Raw genomic sequence first — 24695 nt, 5'->3', positions numbered from 1 at the left:
CACTCACAGATCTTATCTGTCCAGATCACAACTGTTGCCAATTTAATACTGTTGTATCAAATAGAAGTACAGTGCAGAACACCTGGAAATATGTCCATAATTTTTCCATTACATATTCAAAATGAACAGCTCCTTATTTGCCAGCCTTACCTGATGCAATACTTTTCATACAGGATTCCAGTTGCTTCCCTAAATCCTCTTCCAGCCCAAACCCTGAAAAAACCCCTTGTTTTGCTCTGTTGGTTCTCAAACCTGGATTGTTATTTAAAGGCCATCTACTTCCCATTGCAAAATCAGATGAGATGAAATGATGATTTGATCTGATAAAAAGCCAGTTTGTTGTACTGATTAGGCATCAGGCTAGAAACTGAGAGACAGCAAGTTCTAGTCCCACCTTAAGCACAGAGCCAGCTTGGACCAGTCAATTTCTGACAGACTAAGGAAGGAGGCAATGGCAAATCTCTTCTGAAAAACTTTGCCGAGAAAACTGCAAGGACTAGTCCTGATAGTATCCAAGAATTGGACAAGATTAAATGAAAGAAAGGAGGGGGGGGGAAATCAGTCAAGGAAAAGGACATTTTCTGAATGGGCTATTCTACGTAGCAAACTAAAGAACAGAAGAGTCAGCAAGTTCTGGGATGCTGTTGACAAAAGGCAAGGTAAATATCAAAATATATAACTTTTGAACCACGTTATTTGCTTCTCTGCTGTAGGATTGGTAAAGAATCTTTTTGCTGCATTGTGCCTGATGTATTACCCAGGCTATAATGTTAATTTCTAAAAGCTTCTGATGACAACACTTATGCAGGCAGAATGACTGCATCTTCAAAAGTTATTTGTCCTTATACTACAAGAGTTCGCATTTATTCTTACCAGATGTTGATGCAGCAAAGGTGGCATGAAATCCTTTTGCTGTGGTGGCATTATTAGAAACAAAATTGATGGATAAAGCATTGCCAAAAGAAGTAACAGGAAGGGGCATAGTGGAGCCACAATAATGTCCTGAAGAAACAAATGTAAGCATTACACAGCCAGCATTGCACTATATTGCATTCACACTTTGAAAATAAGATACAATGCCCACTGCATACGAAAAATATTTTATGTCTTTCTAGTTCATTGTTAATATCAGAAATTGTCAGTCTGTTTTTATGTTTCCTCTGTGATGTCCTACTTCATCTTATTCAACAGGATATCTTGAAGAACGACATTTTTCTCAAAAAGTTTCAATAGCTATATATTCATTCCACTGTTCTCATTTCTGGCAAAAGGAGAAATTAAAAGTCATTCTTTTTCCCTTTGTTACTCTGAATAGCTCTCTCTCTCTCTCACACACACACACACACTTTGGCAAAATTCAATGAAAAATGGCTTAACTGCTATGGACAATGAAAAGAGAAGGTGACTACAGTAAGCAACAGAGCAGTCTCATCTCTGTAGCCCACAGTAATGTATCTCATTATGCGGAAGACCTGTCATCTTCCAATTATTTTTGGATTTATCTTCCTTATCTTCCACCAGCCTGAGGCAATATAATCAATGGCCAGAATTAATTGCCATTGCTGTCTTCAAAAAGTGGAGGGCTGTAGTTTTCCTATCCTGCTTACTTTATTTATTTAAATTTACATGCTGCCAAATCCATTCAGATTTCTGGAAGCCTCAGCATTAAGTCAGCTATGTGCTACTTTCCAGATTTCTTTTCCTGAAATATAAAAATATCATTTATCTTTTAAAGCAGAGGTGGGAAACGATGGCCCTTTATGATAGGGCTTTTCAACCTTTTCGCAGATTGTACCACTTTTAGGACATGACAATATTTGAGCACCACCAGTGCTTAGCAAGGTGTCAAAAACTTGATGACTAAAAAAAGAGGGAGGATTTTGGGCTTTACTGGTTAGATTCATTTGTTGTTATAAAAATGGCTAGTTTATAACATTATGGAAATGTAAAAAGTTGAAGTGCAATGTTAATACTTCCTTCTACTGCAACAGAGGAAGTCAGAAGTCAATGCCTTTTCTTTTTCCCTTCTCCCCCTCACTTTTCCCTATTTCTCTCACCCTTTGCTTGCAAAAGCCCCCCCTCCCTCTCATCCTTTGCGCACACTCACTCACTCTCACTCACTCGCACTTTGCTCGCAAAAGCTCCTCTCTCTCTCCTCACCGCTTTGCTAACAAAAGCCTCTTCTCTTCGCTATCTTTCTCTGTGTGATTTTTTTCCTCTCCCTCTCCCACCAAAACCTGCTCCTTTTATAGCTTCTCCTCTCTCTGCCCTCCTCCTCCTCCTTTTTTCTGCTGGGTGCACCAGAAGCTCCAATCGGCATGTAGCTGCGCTCGCAGATATTAGGGCTTCTGCTGAGCCCTGCAGTTCCAGCTGATCTCCTCCAGGCCTGTGCGGCGCCGCTTTAGCTCGTTCCTTTCCCCACTACACTTGGCTAGGGGTCACGTACCACCTGCCAGGTGCTAAAGTACCACCGGTGATGCGCATTGAAAAGCCCTGCTTTATGACTTGTGGACTTCAATTTCCAGAATTCCTGAGCCAGCCATCGTTTAAAGTGTCATTATCTCTAAAGTTCTGCTCTGAACAAATAAAATCTCTGTTTAAAAGATATAGACAATCAGTACTATACTGCACATTTCTCATACCTTGCAAAGGAGCATTGGAATTATCTCCTTCCCGAATTTCTACATAATCAGTGCTGCAGTTAAGCATGTCATTTTCAATGTCAAAATCAGTGAATGATAATGTAATGTGGTTAACTGTTGAAAAAGAATGGTACAAACATGAGGAATAGTAGTGCATTTTAGAGATGACTGAACTAAACTTTCATCCTTCATATTAATTAATTTGGACAGAACAGATTACTTATGAATGAAGATCTGCTGTGGATCACACCAAAGTCATATCTAGTTCCAGCATTCTATTCTATGCAACTAATCAGGTGCTAGACGTGGCTTTAAGAAACTGGTCTATAGTTTCCGTTTATGTAAATCACACATTACCATCGTAAATAGTAGCTTTGAACGCCTTACTTAACATGAAATGATCTACTTTACAACCATGCAATTATCCAGCAATATATCATAAGTTACTAAATTCCTTTAAATAAAGTGATACTCCTGTGTTTTAATAAAAATTCCTCCAAGAATATCTATAAGTTGAATAAATACTGGGAAGCTTGAACAAACCATAGGTGATCTTTTCTTTTTTAAATATAAATCTGATATGAAATCTAAGCTGTCCCAAACAATTTTATATCCAACCAAAATCATTTTAGGGATGTGGTGGCTCAGTGGGTTAGGACACTGAGCTTGTTGATCAGATGGTCAGCAGTTTGGCGGGTCGAATCCCGAGTGCCGCGTAACAGAGTGAGTGCCTGTTACTCGTCCCAGCTTCTGCCAACCTAGCAGTTCGAAAGCATGTAAAAATGCAAGTAGAAAAATAGGGACCACTTTGGTGGGAAGGTAACAGTGTTCCATGTGCCTTTGGCATCTAGTCATGCTGGCCACATGACCACGGACACGTCCTCAGACAAGCGCTGGCTCTTCGGCTTTAAAACGGAGATGAGTACTGGCCCTAGAGTTGGAAACGCCTAGCACGCATGTGCGGGGGAAACTTTACCTTTACCTTAAAATCATTTTAATCCCTTTATCATTCAACATAGAATTGATGGGAAAGTAAATTCAGCCACTGTATAAGTATCTGATTTCTTCCCTATAGCTCTGGAGTTTAAAAAGTTCTAAGTGCTATTGCTATCCATACTATATATTATCTCTAAACAAATCCATAAAACATCAAGTTTTCATTTGTGGCATCAGCAAAAAGTTCATCAAGTGTTGCTATAACACTGCAAGAAACAGTCTTGTTTTAACCTTGATCAAATAAATTAACTTTTCCTTCATTTTATTTCTAACAGTCTTAATTTTTAATTCAGTAAAAAAATTTTTATAGGATTTGACTTCATTTCCATTCCTCTTTTTACCATCCCACAGATTTCATCAAAGCTTACCTACAAGCCTCTTTTGTAGTTCCAATATGAAAATATTTTCCAGGTTTATCATTTATATTTCCCATTTAATTTTTAAAACTTTTTTAAAGATTAAAAAACCAATTTCTGTTGCATACCCATAAATCATCCTTCTCCAAATCATTTTCTGGTCGATATTTGTACTTCCATTTTCAATACTTTCTCTATTTTGTCAGATAAAATTGGTTCCACTTCTCTCATTCTTTCATTAGCATTTCTTAGATATACCGTATATACTTGAGTATAAGCCGACTCGAGTATAAGCCGAGACCCCTAATTTTACCCCCAAAAACTGGGAAAAGTTCTTGACTCAAGTATAAGCCGAGGCTGGGATCCGCCGAGTGGCTTTCAGCACTGGAGAAAATGCAAAATCGCTCGAGACCAAACTCGAAGGAATCAGCTGCCGGTGGGAACGAGGCGATCCGTGCGGTCCCGTGACAGCCAGTCGGGCAAGCAACGCGAAGAGCGGCAGGGCTTTATTTTTGCACCGTGGAGCTCCCCCTCCCCCTCCTCCCAAACTCCCCCTCTCTCCCCCTTCCCCCCACTTCCCAGAGCTGAATACAGGGTATTAACCGGCGGTGGAGGCTTGCAGAATGGCGGATCGAGCCTCTGTCGCCGGCGGCTGGATCCGTGCTCCACAAGCCTCTGCCGCCGGCTGGATCTGCGCTCCGCAAGCCTCTGCCGCCGGCGGAGGCTGGATCCGCGCTCCGCAAGCCTCTGCCGCCGGCGGAGGCTGGATCCGTGCTCCACAAGCCTCTGCCGCCGGCTGGATCCGCGCCCTGCCGCCGGCAGAGGCTTGCGGAGCGCGGATCCAGCCTCCGCCGGCAGCAGAGGCTTGCGGAGCGCGGATCCAGTGGGGGGGAAAAGCCCTTTAGCAGGATTTGCCTGCATGCCGGCGGAGGCTGGATCCGCGCTCCGCAAGCCTCTGCCGCCGGCGGAGGCTGGATCTGTGCTCCACAAGCCTCTGCCGCCGGCTGGATCCGCGCCCTGCCGCCGGCAGAGGCTTGCAGAGCGCGGATCCAGCCTCCGCCGGCGGCAGAGGTTTGCGGAGCGCGGATCCAGTGGGGGGGAAAAGCCCTTTAGCAGGATTTGCCTGCATGCCGGCGGAGGCTGGATCCGCGCTCCGCAAGCCTCTGCCGCCGGCGGAGGCTGGATCCGTGCTCCACAAGCCTCTGCCGCCGGCTGGATCCGCGCCCTGCCGCCGGCAGAGGCTTGCAGAGCGCGGATCCAGCCTCCGCCAGCGGCAGAGGCTTGCCGAGCGCGGATCCAGTGGGGGGGAAAAGCCCTTTAGCAGGATTTGCCTGCATGCCGGCGGAGGCTGGATCCGCGCTCCGCAAGCCTCTGCCGCCGGCGGAGGCTGGATCCGTGCTTCACAAGCCTCTGCCGCCGGCTGGATCCGCGCCCTGCTGCCGGCAGAGGCTTGCGGAGTGCGGATCCAGCCTCCGCCGGCGGCAGAGGCTTCCGGAGCGCGGATCCAGCCTCCGCCGGCGGCAGAGGCTTGCAGAGCGCGGATCCAGCCTCTGCCGCCGGCGGAGGTCTAGGGGTAGTGGGGGGGGGCTCGCGGACATAGATGGGCTCAAGTGGAAGCCAAGCAGCCCTCCCGAATCTGGGCTTCTGGACGGAGCAGCCGGTGGTGCGTTTCAAAAAGCAGAAAAGTTGGATTTTGAACATTTCAGAGGCCGTGGGTCAAGCAGGCTACGCTTCCCCGGGCGCTGCAACGGCACCCGTTTTCCCCGGCGAGTTTTCCCTACCTGGCCCCTGCAGAATCGCGGCGGCGCCCCTGGAGAAGCCTACCCCGAGGCTGCGGCCGATTTTTCCTTCTCCAGGCCTCTGCCGCCCGTTTCTGTCTGACACACACACACACACGCACGCACGAGGGGGAGAAACAACGCTCTGGGCGGCAGAGGCCTGGAGAAGGAAAAATCAGATTACCCCTTCCACACGTAAAACTTCCAGTTTAATTACAAAGGAAGAAGAGAGAAACTTAGATCAACAGCTCACCTTCCTTTTCCTCTAGGTTGCAAGGGGAAAAATAAAAATCAAAGATCCTTGGAAGTAATGGTTGGAAAAGTTTGCAAGTCTTTGGGAAAGTTCAAGAAGTGAAAGGAATACCCTCCTCTTGAAAGACCAGATAAGGCAGACAGGGAGATGAAGAGTTCAACCGAGTTTCCTCTTTTGTTCAGGCTCCCCGATCAGACAAAGAACTAGCCAGCGGCAGGTTTCTCCCCTTTTCCCTCCCATCTCTCTTCCCCCAACCCTTGGGTCCCACAGCAACTCACGAACTCCAGCCGCCCCTTCTCCTTCGAAAGGTCTAGATCCCGAGATAAGATATATACAGAAATATACATAAAGAGAGAGACGGACGCAGGCTGTTGGTTTCTCGCCTCATCCCTGGCTTCCAGTTCAAAACTTCCCTCTAAGTGAGCCTCCCAGAAAAACAAATCTTCATGGAGGCGGAGGAGGCAAGGAGAATCCCTCCGATCGTTGTTTCCGGCAAATGCACCTCTTTGTTTGGGTCCCCTTTGACAGGCGCGGAGAACGATCTCCCCTCGCAATTCGGCCGGGTGGGCGCCGGGAGTCCTCTTCCCGTACCCAAGGACGAAAACCGGGGCTTTCAAGAACCCGGGATGGGAGCCGGGGAGTGGAAGGGCTACTACTCAAAGCGCCGCGCTGGGAGGAGGGAGAAAGGGAAAAGGGGGGAGGGGGAGGAAAACGGGAAGCAAGTTTTGGGTGAAGCCTCTTTCCTTTCACTTTTGGAAGCGCATCCAGGCGAGGAGAACAAAAGCGTCGCCTCGGCCGGGACTCGGCGCGCTGCTTTTCCCGGCTTCTGACATCGCTACCTGTTGTACAGGCAGGGAGGGGGGGAAGCCAGAGCATCCAGCGCATAACAAAGCCTCGGCCTTTTCACCTGTCCTCCTCCTCTTCCTCCTCCTCCTCCTCCTCCTCCTCCTCCTCCTCCTCAGGAGCAGCAAAAGCCACTGGACTCGGTCGCCAAATACCGACCACAATACATTTTGGGGGAGGGGATTGGAAAAGAAAGCAAAGAAGCGCCCGGCCGGCCAGGGCGCATCTGCTTTTGCCAGAGGACCCTCTGCGTCTTCCCAAGAGTCGCGCAGAAGCAACAAGTCGCGGCTCCCGACCGCTTGGCAAGCTGCGAAAAAGGACACCCGGGTCCGCGCCTGGGAGTCCCGGTGTACCCTAACTCCTCTCCGAGCCTCTGCCGCCCGTTTCTGTCTGACACACACACACACACGCACGCACGAGGGGGAGAAACAACGCTCTGGGCGGCAGAGGCCTGGAGAAGGAAAAATCGGCCGCAGCCTCGGGGTAGGCTTCTCCGGGGGCGCCGCCGCGATTCTGCAGGGGCCAGGTAGGGAAAACTCGCCGGGGAAAACGGGTGCCGTTGCAGCGCCTGGCGAGTTTAAAAGCAGCGGGTGCAGATGCCTGAACAAAAGAGGAAACTCGGTTGAACTCTTCATCTCCCTGTCTGCCTTATCTGGTCTTTCAAGAGGAGGGTATTTCTTTCACTTCTTGAACTTTCCCAAAGACTTGCAAACTTTTCCAACCATTACTTCCAAGGATCTTTGATTTTTATTTTTCCCCTTGCAACCTAGAGGAAAAGGAAGGTGAGCTGTTGATCTAAGTTTCTCTCTTCTTCCTTTGTAATTAAACTGGAAGTTTTACGTGTGGAAGGGGTAATCTGATTTTTCCTTCTCCAGGCCTCTGCCGCCCAGAGCGTTGTTTCTCCCCCTCGTGCGTGTGTGTGTGTGTGTGTGTGTCAGACAGAAACGGGCGGCAGAGGCCTGGAGAAGGAAAAATCGGCCGCAGCCTCGGGGTAGGCTTCTCCAGGGGCGCCGCCGCGATTCTGCAGGGGCCAGGTAGGGAAAACTCGCCCGGGGAAGCGTAGCCTGCTTGACCCACGGCCTCTGAAATGTTCAAAATCCAACTTTTCTGCTTTTTGAAACGCACCACCGGCTGCTCCGTCCAGAAGCCCAGATTCGGGAGGGCTGCTTGGCTTCCACTTGAGCCCATCTATGTCCGCGACACCCCCCCCACTACCCCTAGACCTCAGCCTCGGTCCCCTGTCCGACCCGGAGGAGTATTTTTTTAAAAAAAACTTCCATCGGGATTTGTTCCTGGAGTTTAAATCCTTGCAGTCCGAAGCAAGAGAGAAAGCCGCGACCTCCTCCTGCGGGAGATTCTCTGCCGGCTCCAAAGAGCTCGACCACCAACGCCGGGGCGGCAGAGGCTTGCAGGGCTGGCAGAGGTGGCGGCAGTCCAGCGTTGTTTCTCCCCCTCATGCGTGTGTGTGTGTGTGTGTGTATGTGTGTCAGACCCGCAGGAATGGCTAGTAAAGGTGGCGGCAGTCCGGCATTTGCGTTTCTCTGTGTGTCAAGCCCCGTGGGCTCGACACACAGGAAGGGGGGGAATGCCGGAATGCCGCTTCCCTACCAGCCATTCCCGTGGGTCTGACACACACACGCACGCACGAGGGGGAGAAACAACGCTGGACTGCCGCCAGCTCTGCAAGGCTCTGCCGCTCCCTTCTCTCAGCAGCCTGTTCCGAACGAAGGGACAGTTCTTTTTTTTGTTGACTGGAGTATAAGCCGAAGTGGAGTTTTTCAGCCCAAAAAGTGGGCTGAAAAATTCGGCTTATACTCAAGTATATACGGTATTTCTTAGATATATTCTAGCTAAGTCTATAGAAGGAGACAGAATTATTAGTGTTGATATTTTAGTTGCTTATTGCTGGCTCTATTCTACTTCTCTATAACATTTCCGATGTTATAACATTTTATCTCATTTTGTCAGTTTCAGTATTAATTGACATCAAGAATAGGCTTTTACTTTTTTCTGCTTAAAATATTAATTCCTTCTAGTATCCAGTTTTTAAAGTTATTATTCATTTTTTGTTGTGACTTGCGATAACCTGGATAGCTAAAACAAGGCAGTTTCTCACAAAAAGCTGTTTTTTTTCTTTTACAGTTAATAAGAACCTGAGCAAAATTATTTAACTCAACACAGGTATCAAAAAGTGCTACAAAGCTGAAAGTATATCGCAAATTTTCGCAACTTAGAACAATATGTCAAGCATTACAGAAAAAACATGCCACCTCCATCAACTGCAATAATCTTTTTTCAACTAATCTTAACCATAAATGCTCTTCCTGCTTTAACACTCAGTTGCATATTCCCTATTAAGATGCATACAACAAACTGATGTTTCAACTAGGTTTGAAAACCAGAAATTTCCTCTCGTTTTGTACAAGCTGGAATTACATTTTGCTTTAAACAACAATAACAACTAGAATAATAATCACTAAGTAAAAAGAAAATAAGGGAGATGAAAACCATCTTATGATATTGTATTAATGTTCCAATGCCATGCTTAATTATAATTTAGATACCCAAATCATTTGTAATTACAATTAAAAAAGGGTTAGCCACTCAACCATTCCAACAAACAGTTGAATTTATCTCACTAATATTGTGCTCTATAATAAATGTGAATCCTTCTCCATTAAATTTATGCAAAGCTAGTAGGTCTTGTAATTATGATCTGCAGGTTTTGAAACTATAAATTCCAGTATGGGCTAAGGAATTGTTCATCCAATGTTCACTAAGAGGAGCAGTACTTTTATCATAATTTCTAAGCTCCCAAAAAGTTTTTAGTGTCACTGTGTAGTTAACCTATAGCACACCATAGGCATCCACACTGTACCTGTCACATATGTTGGGGACCTCTGACTTAGAACATTTTATGATCCTAGCCAGTCTCGTAGACTAGATATGATTAGAGCTAACTTCAGGTATGAGAAACTGAAAATTAAAAGACCAAATATAAATAGATGGTCTTCAACGTATGACCACAATGGTTGTAGGTTGCAATGGCCATTATCCTGCTCTCACCAATGCAATCTTTAAACAAATGTGCTAGTTGTTAAGTGGAGCCACAGTGCCTCTGAAGGCCTTCCACACCTTTGAGGCACTTGGTGCTTTGTTTCCTGTCCCTTGGGGTTGCCCGGACCTCATCCTAATCCCTACTTGGTTATTCAGCCAGGCAAGAAAGTTTAAACTGGCCAGCAGAAGCAACAATTACACAGAGGCAGTTAAAGCCTGTAGGCTAAGGCCTGCTTTCCATAGTTCCCCAAGGGCCTTCCAAGGGCACCGCCTATTCCTGGGATTCCCAGACTGTATCCTGGTCCCAGGTTGGGTGTCAACGCTGCTAACATTGAATGTTATTGCTTGACAAGAGATTTAGTTTAAGGTTGGGAGCTAGACTCAAACTACCAGGAGAATTGGTCTGGTCATCAGAGTGGATTAAGCCCAGCAGAGACTCCAGGCACCTCAGAGCAGCCAGGCCAGCTGAGATTGAATACTCGGGTGAGTGGAAAATCCTGTCTACAGATCAGACTGCCTGCCAGACCCAGGAGTCCCCTGCCAAGCCCTCCAGACCCATAGAGACAGAGGACCCCAGCCTGGGGCCTCTGCAGCAATGGGAGGTTGGGAAGCCCCCACAAGTGAAAGGGCAACAACCTCTGAGCTTGCCCCAGGTATCAGAAGCCTTGCAACAGCTGGGGGTGGTGCAGAAGCCTGGAGATCAGGAGCTGGTGGGAGGACAACAGCAAGGGTGGCAGCAGCAGTACCCAAACGTGCAACCACTGAATGTACAGCAGGACCAGTGGGGCCAGCAGCAGTGGGGACCCTGGCAGCCATTAAATCAGCAACCAGAGTGGGGCCAGCAGCAACTGGAGACACAACAACAGCAGGGGGGGGCTGGCAGCCGGTGAATCAACAACCAGGAGGGGGACAACAGCAACTGGGGGCACAACAACAGCAGTGGGGCCCCCAGCAACCATTGTTCCAACAACCAAGGGGGGACAGCAGCAATGGGGGCCCCAGCAGCCATTGAACCAACAACTAGGGTGGGGCCAGCAGCAATGGGGGCTCCAGCAAGCAATGATCAGAGCAACCTTCGATGGGGACCCAGAGAAACTGATTTTTTTCCTCAACCAAGTACGCTCTCACTTGAATTGCTGGGGTCACTGTTACCCGGACCCGGGTGCGATGGTCAATGTGATTGCATCCAACCTAGAGGGAAAAGCATCTGAATGTTTGAACAATTTATTTAATGAGCAGGCCCCTGAATTGGAGGACCCCCACCTTTTCCTCCTGAGGCTGAGGGAAAGATTTGAGGACCCATCCATTTCCCTCAAAGCAGAAGAACAAATCCATAAGATAAAGCAAGCTGGTCGGCCTGCCCTAGAGTACGTTCGGGAGTTTTGAAAGATGGCAGGTCGGATAGAGAGATGGCCTGAGCAATCAATAATTCATCTTTTTAGAGAAGGGTTAGATGACCACCTTTCTCAGGCATGTATCGACCGAGCTGTACCCGACCAGCTGCATGAATGATACCAGGCAACGGTGAAATTAGATGTCCAGCTCGCCCACTATAAAAAGCCTCCCCCACCTGAAGCTGCGCCAAAACCAGGATCCAGATGGCTACCACCACCCCGAAAACCCCCAGCGACTGCTACTGCCGAAAGACCTAGACCACCTACAGGTCCACCAATCAAATGCTTTCAATGTGGACAGCAGGGACATCGAGCAGCGAACTGCCCAGTTCCTTACCTGCAACAGCATAGTAGACCAGATCCAACAATGAGGAAGAAACCTGCACAGCAGCCATTGAGAGAAAAGTCCAACTGGGTCACCCAGGAACCCATTACCCAGGTTACGTCCCCCACCCAGGAGGACGCTGGCCCACCGACCAGACCCACCCCCACTTTACCTGGTTTTGACAGCGACGATGAAGGGGAGAATGACCTGATGGTGAATCAACGAATCCTACCTTTTTTATTGCCTGCTAAACTCATAATCCCTAAGTCAGGGGCACAAGTAGACCTGACAGTGCTACTCAATACCGGCTGCTCCCGATGCAGCATTAGCCTATCATGTGCCTTGAGATTAGGCATATGGGCCAAGCCGCTCTCCAAACCTGTGAGGTTCAAGCAAGCCAATGGCTCCCTAATGGGAGGGACTTTAGTCACGGAATTAACAGAGCCCTTATGCCTGGAAATAGGCGAGCACTAGGAGTTTATTTGCTTCCTGGTAGCTCCAAAGATGTCTGAGACTGTGATCCTAGGACTAGCCTGGCTAGACAAATGGAAGCCATTTATCTGGTGGGAAAAAGGAATGAGAACTGTGAGATTACCCATAGGGCCTGATCCCCCCATTGATTCAACAGATGTTACAGGGGATTTTAGCTCACCCAATGAGCAAGCGCACATGGCTGCCCTATGGCCACCTGGTGAGCCACTCATCCCCAGCGAGTACCAGGACCTAGCGGAGGGGTTTAGTGAGAAAGATTGTGATATCTTGCCTCCTCACCGTCCCAATGATTGTTGCACTGAACTGTTACCAGGGGCCAAACTCCCCTGACCAAGAATGTACGCTATGTCCCCCCTTGAAATGGAGGAGATGCAGCGATATGTGGATACAAACCTAGCGAGGGGATCAACGGGCCAAGTCTACTGTGGGAGCCCCTGTGTTGTTCAAAGAGAAAAAAGATCAGTCTCTACGTCTCTGTGTGGACTATAAAGGCCTAAATGCTGTGAGTGTGGAAAATAAATACCCTCTCCCCCTCCTGAAAGACTTGATAACCCTTCTGGCAAAGGGGAGCGTCTTCACCAAGTTAGACCTGAGAGAAGCATATTACCAGGTAAGAATAAAGGAGGGGGATGAGTGGAAGACAGCCTTCAACTGCCCCTTCGGGAGCTACCAATTCAAAGTCATGCCATTTGGACTGCCGTATTTATGCAGTTGATTAATGAGGTCTTACATGAACACCTATACAAAGGGGTCCTGGTATACCTTGATGACATCCTGATATACAGCACGAATATGACCGACCACATAAAACTGGTCAGAGAAGTGTTAAAGAAACTATTGAATGCCAAACTTTATGTCAAATTGTCGAAATGTGAATTTCACCAAACCTATAGAATTTCCAATGAGGGTATCGAAATGGACCCAGCCAAAGTAAAAACCATAATTAAATGGCAGCCCCCAAGAACCCGCAAACAGCTCCAGAGCTTCCTAGGGTTTGCCAACTTCTACCATCAATTTATTCCCTCTTTTGCTGAGATTGCTCTACCTCTTACAGAACTACTCAGAACGGGTAAGGGAGGGGGAAAACCATGATCTAGCCAACCGCTAGCATGGACTATGAGTTGTCAGAAAGCTTTTGAGAATTTAAAAAGACTATTTGAGGCTGAACCAGTCCTAAAGCACCCCTGCCCAGGGGAGCCCTTTGTAATTCAGGCAGATGCCAGCGATGTGGCAGTCGGAGTGGTGTTATTGCAAAAGAATAAAAGTGGGGTCCTGCAACCTTGTGCTTACACCTCTAAGAAATTTACTGAAAGCAAGAGGAGATGGACAGTCTGGGAGAAGGAGGCCTTTGCTATTAGGTGGAGGCTATTAAACTGGCGGCACTACTTAGAAGGGAGCAAGGTGCCTTTTGAAGTATGGACAGATTACAAAAATTTAGAGGCACTAAAAACTCCCTGCAAATTGTCCCCAAAACAAGTATGATAGGCATAGTACTTCAACCATTTTAACTTTACTCTAAAGTACATAACAGGAAGAAAAAACCTCCTAGCTGATGCGCTCTCCCAGTTGCCACTGTACAAAAGCGAACGCGAAAAAGTTCACGAGGCAATTATCCCAGTCCACAAACTGCAGCCCAACTCACACCTCGCAGGACCCCTAATCCTGATGACCCCGGGGTAAAGAAAATAAAGCGAGAACTCCTCACTGATCAATGGTTTAAAGACAATCAGGCATCCCTAACATGCAGGGATGGTCTGGCTTACAAAGGGGAAAAATTGTACTTGCCTGAAGCTCTTCGTCTTAATGCCCTCAAACACAGCCATGATGTCAAATATGCTGGACATTTTGGATATCTAAAAACTCTACATCTCACTCGCCAGCAATTTTGGTGGTTGGGACTAAAACGAGACATAGAAAACTATGTCAAGAACTATACTGTATGTGCCACCATGAAAAGAATCCAAGGAAAGACCCCTGGGTTACTGCAACCGGTGGCTGAACCTTCTCAACCATGGGAAGAAATAGCTATGGACTTTATAGCAGACCTACCCGACAGTAGAGGAAATACTGTCATTTGGACTGTGATAGACCTATTTTCAAAACAGGCTCACTTTATCGCCTGCAAAGGATTTCCATTGGCTCAACGCCTAAGTTGTTCCTAAAACGTATCTATCAACTACATGGCACCCCTAAGCAAATAATTTCTGACCGAGGGGTGCAGTTCACAGTGAAAGTTTGGAGAAACTTTCTTAAATTAATTGGATCATCTCAAGGCCTATCAACTGCTTTTCACCCAGCTACTAACGGAGCTGCAGAATCAGCCAACAAAATGGTGGAACAATACATTAGATGCTACGTCTCTTACCAACAAACAAACTGAACCGACCTCCTCCCTTTTGCAGAGGTGACTTACAATAATTCAGCACATAGCAGCATCAGCTACACTCCTTTCCATGTAGCCACAGGGAAAGAATTCAACCCCATACCGGAATACCCTCAGTTACCCTCCGCTTCCCAGACTCTTGATCATTGGGTGAGAGGTTGGGAAGAAGTTTGGAAAAATACAAAGGTGGCCTTAAAAAAGACTTTTGAGACCTACAAAAAGCAAGCTGACACAAAGATAGCTCCCCAAAGAACATTCCAAGTTGGGGAAAAGGTCTATTTGTCGACCAAATACTTACGTCTTAAACTACCCAATAAGAAATTGGGACTGAAATTCTTGGGGCCTTTCCCCATTGTGAAAATCATCAACCCAGTCACAGTAAAATTGAAACTACCCAGACTTTTGGGAAAAATTCACCCGGTGTTCCATTGTAGCTTGCTGAAACCTTTTCGAACCTCCACTTTAAGACCTCCTGCTAAGAAAGCACCTGGACCCCTCATGGTAGCAGTTCAGACCCATTATGAAGTGAAACGTATTCTTGACTCTGGAAATTGCAATACCTAGTACAATGGAAGAGATACCCATTGTCTGAAGCCATTTGGGTGAAATATACTGATATGAAAGCTGACAGATTTATCAAAAGGTTTTATGAGAAATACCCCAACAAACCAAAAGCCAGTTCCTAACTTGTGTTTTGTTTACATTACAGGATCTGTCCTTTTTGTAAGGGGGGCCAGATGTCAACGCTGCTAAGATCGAATGTTATTGCTTGACAAGAGATTTAGTTTAAGGTTGGGAGGGGGCATGAGCAGGATTGCACCTTTCAAGGCCATCTCTAACTAGAGAAGATAAGACCTTGGCGGGTTTCTAACGAAAGGGAAACTGATTCTTTAAATTAATAGGAGAATATGATTAATGACAAAATTAGAAAGGTGGAGAATTGTGTTTTAATATATTGTGCAAGGGGCGGAGATTTCAGATTCCAGCTTCCTTCAAGCAAGCATTTGCCGGTGTATTAGGCTAATAAAGGACTTTTAAGGTAAACAATGCCTCAGAGTCACTTCAAAAGCCCATACGTCGGAAACTTGACATCGGGTCCTCAGCCAGGCACAGGAGCCTAAAGCTGGTTAATAGAAGCAAATGGCTGACTTCAGAGCAAGCCAAGGCCTGCGAGGACCTGCCAGGATGGATTGGGGTGTCCCTTTGGTTGGTTGTAAGGGTGAACAATGGCAGGGGCACTGCAGCATTCATAATTTTGAAACTATGTCTTAAGTACCTTTTGGGTGTTCTGTCACAATTTCAAAGAAGTCACTAAGTGACAGATCGTAAATTGAGGGCTACCTGTACTGTCACCTGTAAATTTAATTCCAGTTTGCATATCTATTTTTCTTATGCTCACAGGATTAGTTTATTATTTGTGTAATAATCTTCTTTATGCCCTATAGAATTTTCATGGTGTTTAATGCTGAAAAATTAAGGCTGTACACTAAATACTTTATCTCATTTTGCACCAGATTGCACCACATTAAATACCCATAAGAAGAGAATAAGAGATAAGTATCATTGATGTTTCCCATCTAACAGGATGCAGGATTTCCTACAAATAAGAAAAGGAGGAATTCTGCATTGTTTATACAGAAGAAGAGAGGATATTAGTCATTCTGCTTTCTCAGCAGGGAGAGATGAATTTGTTAACTTACATGGTTCTTGGGCTCGAATAATCCAACTACAGTTCTGGTTATTTGGGTATATTGCTGGATACAGAGGAGAAGAAATGGTTCCACCAACTGAATCAGCTTCTAAGGCACTTCCACAAACTTTGGAGTAATAAGAAATATGCAGATGTTAGAGTGGCTGAACTGCAATGAAATTGAAGGTTATGGTATAGATCTCAAAATGAGTAAGTTGGCACGGTAGAGCCAAAAGAAATATGATTACAACATAGATAAAAATCTACTGGCATCCATCATGCTCTGCTTAAAACTTTACACAGAAAAGCGTGTATCTAGAAAGTGAGTCACAAAATCAATATATAGTTGGAAAAGCACTAAAGGGGTTTGTATGCTCACTGCCAACATACACATACAAGTTATACATCTGCAGAGCTATACTAAATGTGCCTCTTTTCTAAGATTCACATTTGGGAGTATTCAACTCGTTGTCTTGTGAGTAGACTCTGTGGATGAAGCTAGATTGCTATTATTAACTCTCTACAACAAAATAGACACCTTACATGAACAAGCTCCTAATAGCATTGTATGAGAAATCTGGTTTGAATAAGCACTGCAGTGTTTTTTTTTAAAGAAAGCATTAAACAGAATCAGCTTCTATTTGATTCCTGCATTTTTTTTAATGGAAAGTTTGGGGGTATATAGGCTTTATATTAATTTTCTCAATATATATATTTAATTGTAAATATTTCCCAGTGCATGCTTTTAAATATATTTTACAGATATAAGCAGAATTTATCCAGAACTTCCCTGACACCTACTTAAATGTAATTACATCAATGTATGTTTTAAAAACTAAAAACAATATAAATAAATGTTCAGAACACAAAACATATAAATTGAAGTAGTAAAAAGTTTTATTTATTTATTTATTGTATGAAAAGTTTCTGAATTCCTTTTAGGATCTATTTTTTCTAAGTTAACATGTTTTGTTTCCTGGGAAAATATGGATGTCAATGGTGTGATTTCAACAAAATGTTTTGGGTGAACTGCATCAATTTATTGTTCCAGTGTTTTTCTTTTTTAACATTCCTAGTTCTTTACAGATAGTCCCTAGAACAATGTTTCTCAGCCCTGGAAATGCAACAATGTGTTGATGTCCACTTCCAGAATTCCCCAGCCAGCTCCTCTACATGGGGCACTCAAGAAGCTGTTGTCAGTTGGCATGGGCAGGCCAACATTTGTGATGGTTTGGAGGAGGGAATGGATTAATTTCTTAGATATTAGATTGTGTGTATGCATGTGTGTGTGTGAGTATGTGCATATGCATGCTTTTGAGTCAGTATTGATTCCTGGTGACTGTGCAGACTAACCCCTGCAGTTTTATTGGCAAAGTTTTTCAGAACTGGTTTTCAATTGCTGCCTTCCTAGGGCTGAAAGTGACTGGCCCATGATCATTCAGCTGGTTTTTTTTGTCTAAAATGTGTCTAGAAGCCACCATCACCTGGATTCTAGTGTAGTGCTTTGACCATTATATGAAACTGATTCTCATTTACATTTTTTTAAGTGTGCAAGTGCAAAAATTGGGGGGAAATATCCCTAAAGGTATCATTTTTTGCCTCCCTCTAGAGCAGTGTTTTTCAACCTTTTTTGGGCAAAGGCACACTTGTTTCATGAAAAAAATCACGAGGCACTCCACCATTAGAAAATGTTAAAAAATTTAACCGTTAATTGTTCCTGAAAATTTTACCGTTAATGGTTCCTGAAACCATAAAAGAAAATAATTCTTCTCACCAGTAATTTTCGAGCACTTCTGGGAGTTGAAGTCCATGAGTCATAAAAGAGCCAAGGTTGCCTACCCCTGCTTTAAGGCCAAGCAGAGGGAAGTTAAGAGAGGTTCCTTTTCGTTATAAACAGAAATACTGTATCTTCCCAAACAGCCCTGAGAACAAGGAAGCCCTAGTTTGCTAGCTAATCATTTTTTTTAAAAAAATATCTAATGTAATCATTTATCATTATTATGGCGGCCTAAAGCTTTATTAGCGCTTGCGGGCGCTAATGTCATCCCGAAGCCCATCCGCCTTTCTCGGCCAGAAAAAAGTCGGCCTGGGGAAACGGAGACCATCTCCCCCTTTTCCCCCCCACCACTTTCTCCCGCCCTTTTCTTCAGCGCTGAATGGGAAAGGAGGTCGATGACGTCTTCCGCCACCAGGGAAGGATTCAAGCAGAGTTCGGAGAAGCCTCGAATGATCCCACCGCCTCGCCCGATCCGTCGCGGCCGTCCTCCAGGGGGTGTTGTGGTAGTGAGCAACGGCGCCCCCTCCCCTTTTCTCCCCGGGAGCTCGAAAGAGAGTTGGGCAGAGAGGAAGGTGGCTGCAAGGCGAGAGACGCAAACAACTTTTTTTTTTTTGCTTCCAGCGAGTTGCGGGCACCCGGCCCCGCCGTCCGCGGGACTTGTAACTTGAGCCTGCAAAACTGACTGGAGCGCGGTGCTGCGAGGCGAGAGGGAGCTGAAAGCCGCCTGGGCAGCGGAGAGACCGAACTGAAAAGCCCACTCGGGGAGGCAACGGCGGCGGCGGGGAGTGGGGTGCTTCCTTTTCCCGGGTCCTAGGCTCACCCCAACGCTGGGCAAGCCGGCAATGGGTAGGAGAGAAAGCTCGTGAACCTCCGGCAAACTTTTCCCCTCCAACGTGCAGGGCAGGCGGAGCGGGGCAGGCGGATGGAGGATGCGCTCTGCCCGGCGAGCTGTCTAAGAAGAAGGAGGAGGCGGCGAAGGCGGCGGCGGCGGCGGTGAGGGAAGCACCAGGGAGGACGACGATGAAGCAGCAGCAGCAGCAGCAGCAGCTGCAACTGCAACTGCCGGCCTCGCCGCCTCCGAAGCACTACGGTGCGGGCTGTCCGGAGCCCCGGCCTCATGTGGCCCCGGCTTCTTCGGGCGGACATTTTTTTTTAAAAATCTTTCGAATTTTTCCCATGGCACACCAGGCAACATCTCGCGGCACACTAGTGTGCCGCGGAACAGTGGTTGAAAAACACTGCTCTAGAGGGCACATTTGGGGTGCTGGTAAATCTCCATGAGGGCCTGTTGCCCATCTGTGACCCAGAATATTGAGACTCATCTGAATATTTGGCCAAACTATTTTTCTTCACAGAGTTATGTGCTGTTGTATTTAAAACTTCCAGCAAAAAAACAACTGTTAATTGTTGCTATTGTCCTAAATGAATCAAAAGCCTTAATACTTAAATGCCTTTCTGACCAAGATTTTAATCTAGCAGAAATTTTAGATCACTGAGAAACTTGCCTTCAGTGAACCAAGCTCGAAAGCCTTGGAGATGTACAGATGAGTCAGAGCGAAACCGCACAAACATGGTATTTTGGGTAGATGTGAAAGGAGAAGGCTGCCGCACACCACAGACTTTTCCAAGAAGTTGAGCTTCCCTATTTGGACCATCAAAAACCTGTATGACAGAAGAGTCAATACAACTTTAAAATCACATAGTTTACAATTCCAACATTTTATAACATTTGAAATATATTATATAAATACATTACCTGCAAATACAAATATTCCTATGTAGTACCAGTTTGCATGTGTCTTAAAGGCTAGCAGGAGTCTTTCCTTATTCTCACAATAAAATTGTCCCCTCTTTTTGACATGATTGACCATCCCAGTTCCTGTTTTCTATTAGATCTTGTAGAAAAGATCTATCTTGCAGGTACTATCAGTGAGGGACCTACATCTGTTGGGACCCAGGAGATGTGCCTTCTCTGCTGCGGTATCCACCTTGTGGAACATCCTTTCCTTTCAAAATTAGAATACAAGGCCCTTAAATCAAGGCTATGCTTCCAGGCCTGGGGTTCTCATGGAACTGGAGATTTATTTTGATGGTTTCATTGCCCAGGGTTAGTAATTTTGTTTTTATGTTATTTATTATTATGTTTAGATACTTATCTGTTTTATTGGCTGTTTTATTTACCAATAAAACTGCCCAGGGCCCCCTTTGGGAGGAGATGGATGGCTATTTATGGTTGATAAATAAAATACAGAACAGACCCATTTTTGCAAAATATGAGTAGTTACAGCTATGTCTATTCATTATAATAGTCAAAAATGGGAAGGAAGGAAATAATCCTGCAGTTGTTCCATAAATAAGACTTCTGCTCCCAAACACCATCAATACAGTGTTATGGACTCTCAAAGGTGTGGATTTGCTTTCAGGCTGATTCAGATTAATTGAAGGGAAATGTGTGGTGTGGCTTGCAGCATAGTTTAGAAAAAGCTGTTACACTAGCCAACAGTCACTGATTCAATAAACCATAGTTTAAGTACTTAAGTAAAAAATGCCTGACTGCAATGTGTGAAATACTCTTTCTGTGTTTATTAAAGATAAAGGATTCACTGTTCAGTGTCCAGTTTATGACATTCCTTTTTCCTACCCTGAAATTTACTTTTTTAATGAGATGAAAATGTATTTCCCCTAGTATGTTTCTGACTAAGCTGTTCTTTTTTTTTCTTGAGAAAGATAACATTCCCTTTCCCTTCTTTTTCTTGTATTTCAGAAAATTTAAAGTCCTTATTTATTATTGGTTAAACATCACCTTGAATCTTTAGCTAAAATAATAAAGTAATATTTATTTTAGTGCAACTATTATACACTAGTGTTGGTTATGAATGTAATTACAGATTACTCAGTTGTTTGCATTTTCCTTATATGTTTTTTGCAACTTTATAGCTAATACATATATTATATAATTAATAATTATTAGGTAAATTTTAAGTGAAGTTGGATTTGTGCTCAGATTCAGCAAGTAAATGTCACGTACCTAATGAAGACGGCAACCACAATTGTGAAATATTATTGATCATGCATTAATTAAAAGTAAAAATCTCTAAATAAGTACATTTTGTCCTGATCTAATTAGAAACATTTTTAAAAAGGAATGTTTGCTTAAGAACATTGGAGTAATAAGCCAATCAATTTTTTTTCATTTTATGTATTGCATGCATATTTTGAGAGTGGCAGGATTTTTTCAAGCATGGTAGAAACTCTGAATTTTAGAAATGGACTCTGAATATGTTTTGAACAACTTCACAATCTGTATTAAGTTAATGATCAAACTAAGATGCAAGAAGTGAAATAAGTGGCTTGCTTAACAACTGTGTTTGTTCTGTCATTATCTGAATATCAAGCAGTTGCAAAGGTTTATTGATAGCTGTGAAAAAGCATTTCCTTGAAAATGCCCATTTACCATCATAAAGCTTCTTCAATCTAGCCAAGTCCTGTAAACTCACTAAGGAAGCACAGATGGAAAACATTTGTAAAAGGATGCAACATACATAAAAGGGAAGAGTTTTTCCAGTCTGCTATGAGTGTCTTTCCATTCTGCCCTAACTCTCTCCATTTGCCAACTCTAAGATTAAGCTTGCTTTCCTCAGTTAAAAACTTGGCCTCGTGGCTGAAAACATTTAAAACAATTGCCACAAAAGGTTAAGTCACTCAGAACAATCTGGATTCCATTATCAAAGAAAGTTTAACAATCAATGTAGCCATTGCAAACAAAATTTGATGTACAACTGGTAAAAACTCTCTTCAAAGCCATTAAGTGTTCAGTTACAGGAAAACTATGTTTTCTATAAATGTTTTGCAAAAGTTATTTCTTTGATATAATAGATTAATGTTTCCCTATCAGTTTTTCCTAGAATTCTGGGAGTTAAAAAACACACATCTTAAAATTACTGAAACTGAGAAACAGTGCAATAATAACAAATGCCCCACATGCATGCTTTCTCTGTTGACTGAATAATCAGTTATCCAGAGAGGCCCACTAGAACATGAAAATATGTAGCATTTTGCAAAGGGGTAGCTGTGGCTGACTCTTTTTTTTGCCACAAATCAACATTCTCTAACAGCCATTTTATCCAGATTTAATCTTCCTATTCTAATACTCTGGTCTTTCTTTTTTATATTCTATCATCACTAAAAAAAATATTAGGCAGATGTTAATTTGCTGCAATAGTCATTTACTTTTGCTTCAGCTTTTATGTGGGAAGATGCAAGATTCGTCACGGCTTGGAAATCTACTGAATATAGCATTACTTTGAGGTATAACTTTGTAGAAAGTGACACCTGAATCAAATGATTCCTGCATCTCAGAAATCAGCACAATATTATAGTTTTGCAAACTCTATTCTCTGGTCACTTTATTGCTGCCAAAAAAACAAAAACAAAAACAAGGAAATGAGAAAATAGTTGAAGCAAAACTGCTTCCGGTGAAAGTACTTCATATTCTTCTCCTGTTTTTAAAACTTCTTCGAATTGTCACTATAGATAAGAAGGCTGCAAAATAATATGAATAAATTATTCAGAAGGTAAATTAATTCAATTATTTTCCCAAGTCATATTCTTGAATGAACAAACTCCAGTTGATATGAATATTGCTAGCACTCCTTTTTACTAAACTAATAGCAGCAGTTAACATTGTAAAATAATGCAATTTTAAAAAATACAAATACAATTTTACAGTAGGGCTGTCCCAGTTGCTCTTTTTTCCTTGATTGGGACTTTGAGGATATATTGTTTCCATCTGCATGAGCAAACAACATATAGAGGAGGCAATCACAGAGGATGAGACTGGTATTTTTCAAACTTGGTAATTTTAAGATATATGGACTTCAATTCCAGAATCCACACATCTTAAAATGACTAAGTTGAAAAACATTGCACTAGACTAGACTGTCGAGTCTAACCCTCTACTTAGTACAGATATTGTTTGCTTATGTTGAGCCTTTCACCAATCCACTGGTGAATTAGCAGTGTGTGGAAAATATCATACTTTCACCTTCCTTGTTGCCACTTGAGTTGTAAGAGTAAACTGGCAAAGTGTTCTCAGCTTCATTCCAGCTCTTCTGTTCTGTCAGCTCTTTCAAATACTAAGCTATGTAAGGCCAATTAGGAGAACTTCAACAAGCCAAATCATTAAAGGATTCTACTAGTCCAGGGAACAGGGAGGCATATTTGCACTTGCAGGGGGTGGGGAATTTGTGTTTTCTACATCTCCTTTATGATAGTCAGGAAAAGGTTTGACATTTGATTGCTTGTATTCACCTACATCTGACATGTCAAACTCGTGACGTCATGTGACATCGTGCAACATTGGGGCGGTTTTGCCATTGCCAGCAATGGGGTGGGCATGGCTTCCAGATGACGCGTCCGGCCCGCGGGCCAGCAGTTTGACACCCCTGACCTACATGATCTCCCTCCCCTCAGGATTCTTTCCTCCCCCATTTTTTTTGTTTCCTTCTTGCAGTCTTTTCTAAGCCCCTACTGGCCTTCACAGGCTCCTGTCTCTCTGTCATTTCTCTATTTCTAGGCAATTTTCATGGGATCAAGTTAACAAGAAAAAAACTAAAAAGATACATTTGTCAAAAACAACAGCAAAGACAGATCCATTGTTTCATAAATGGACTGGTTAAAACAAAACAAAAAAGCTCCATGCTTTTCCAAGCTATTAGCCCAGGTGAAATAGCCACAAAGAGGAGCAATTAATGACTGGATGGAAGACTGTGCCTGCCACAATTTATACAAGAAAGCCAATTGGAATATAAATATTACTTTCAAGAAAATGAGGAGTTGAGGACACAAACTACATGGCCCACTTGTGCTGACAGAAATTGGAAAAGTCTACTTTGATGTAGAACAAGAGAGCAGGGGAGAGGGTTAGGATGGACTAAGAGCAGGTTAAAGGTTGAAGATGGCAATGTACATTCATATCCTTCAGAATCAGTACATAGCCCAACCTCACCAGAGCAAGCAAAATGTGGGGATGAGATCTAATTCTGGTTCAACTTCATCAACTGATTATATAACAAACCTAAAGCCATAAAACAATCTTTCTAGTTTTGACTTAGAATGTTATGTGAACAACTTATTTTACTTTAACAAAATGTGGGTCAACTTAAACCAGACTTTGACTAAGGTCATGAAATTCTATCCTTTTAAAACTCACTGTTGCTTAGACTAATGGAAGTACCAATATATTGTTGCCCATCCCAGCTGACATCATATTACCTTAGTATTTGAAGGCATTGGGCTGGGGTGGCATTTTAGTTATTACTATTGCTAAACTTAAAACCTAGGACTCTAGTCAGCCTCACCAGGGCTAGAAAAAGCTGGGCGTTTTAATTTAGCAACACATTGCAAATTTCTTAATGTTGGTAATAGGTGGAAAAGGATAAACTGCAAGTGCTGGAAGCCATTGGGTAAATGAACCTCTCAGTGTCATAGGGTAACATAAATGCTGGTTTATTAACTCATGCATAATTACTTAATAATTTGCATGTGTCCTTGAAATACTGTATATCATAGTATCACAGAGAGGATATTATTATGTAGAATATCATAAATGGAATAGAAATTATTTTTAACAGAATCATCAAATAGCCACTTATATTACTCAGAGTATTTCACAATGGAGAAATTAATCTATAGGCATGTATTTTCTGTC

General features: G+C 43.9%; 1 protein-coding gene across 1 annotated transcript in view; it reads right to left on the bottom strand.

Moving 5' to 3' along the window:
- Positions 1-24695, bottom strand: part of CUBN (cubilin) — a gene marked incomplete at its 5' end in the record, with an annotated part of 199548 nt that overhangs the window by 68820 nt on the left and 106033 nt on the right. Inside the window, 4 exon segments of the mRNA XM_081346267.1 lie at positions 874-1002; positions 2643-2756; positions 16220-16336; positions 19492-19648. Coding sequence (XP_081202393.1) covers positions 874-1002; positions 2643-2756; positions 16220-16336; positions 19492-19648 — 517 coding nt within the window.

This window comes from Vipera berus (assembly GCF_964194415.1).
Source record: "Vipera berus genome assembly, chromosome: Z".
Classification (NCBI taxonomy): domain Eukaryota; kingdom Metazoa; phylum Chordata; class Lepidosauria; order Squamata; family Viperidae; genus Vipera; species Vipera berus.
Note: the sequence above shows the minus strand (reverse complement) of the source record. Positions and strands in the feature narration are given on the sequence as shown.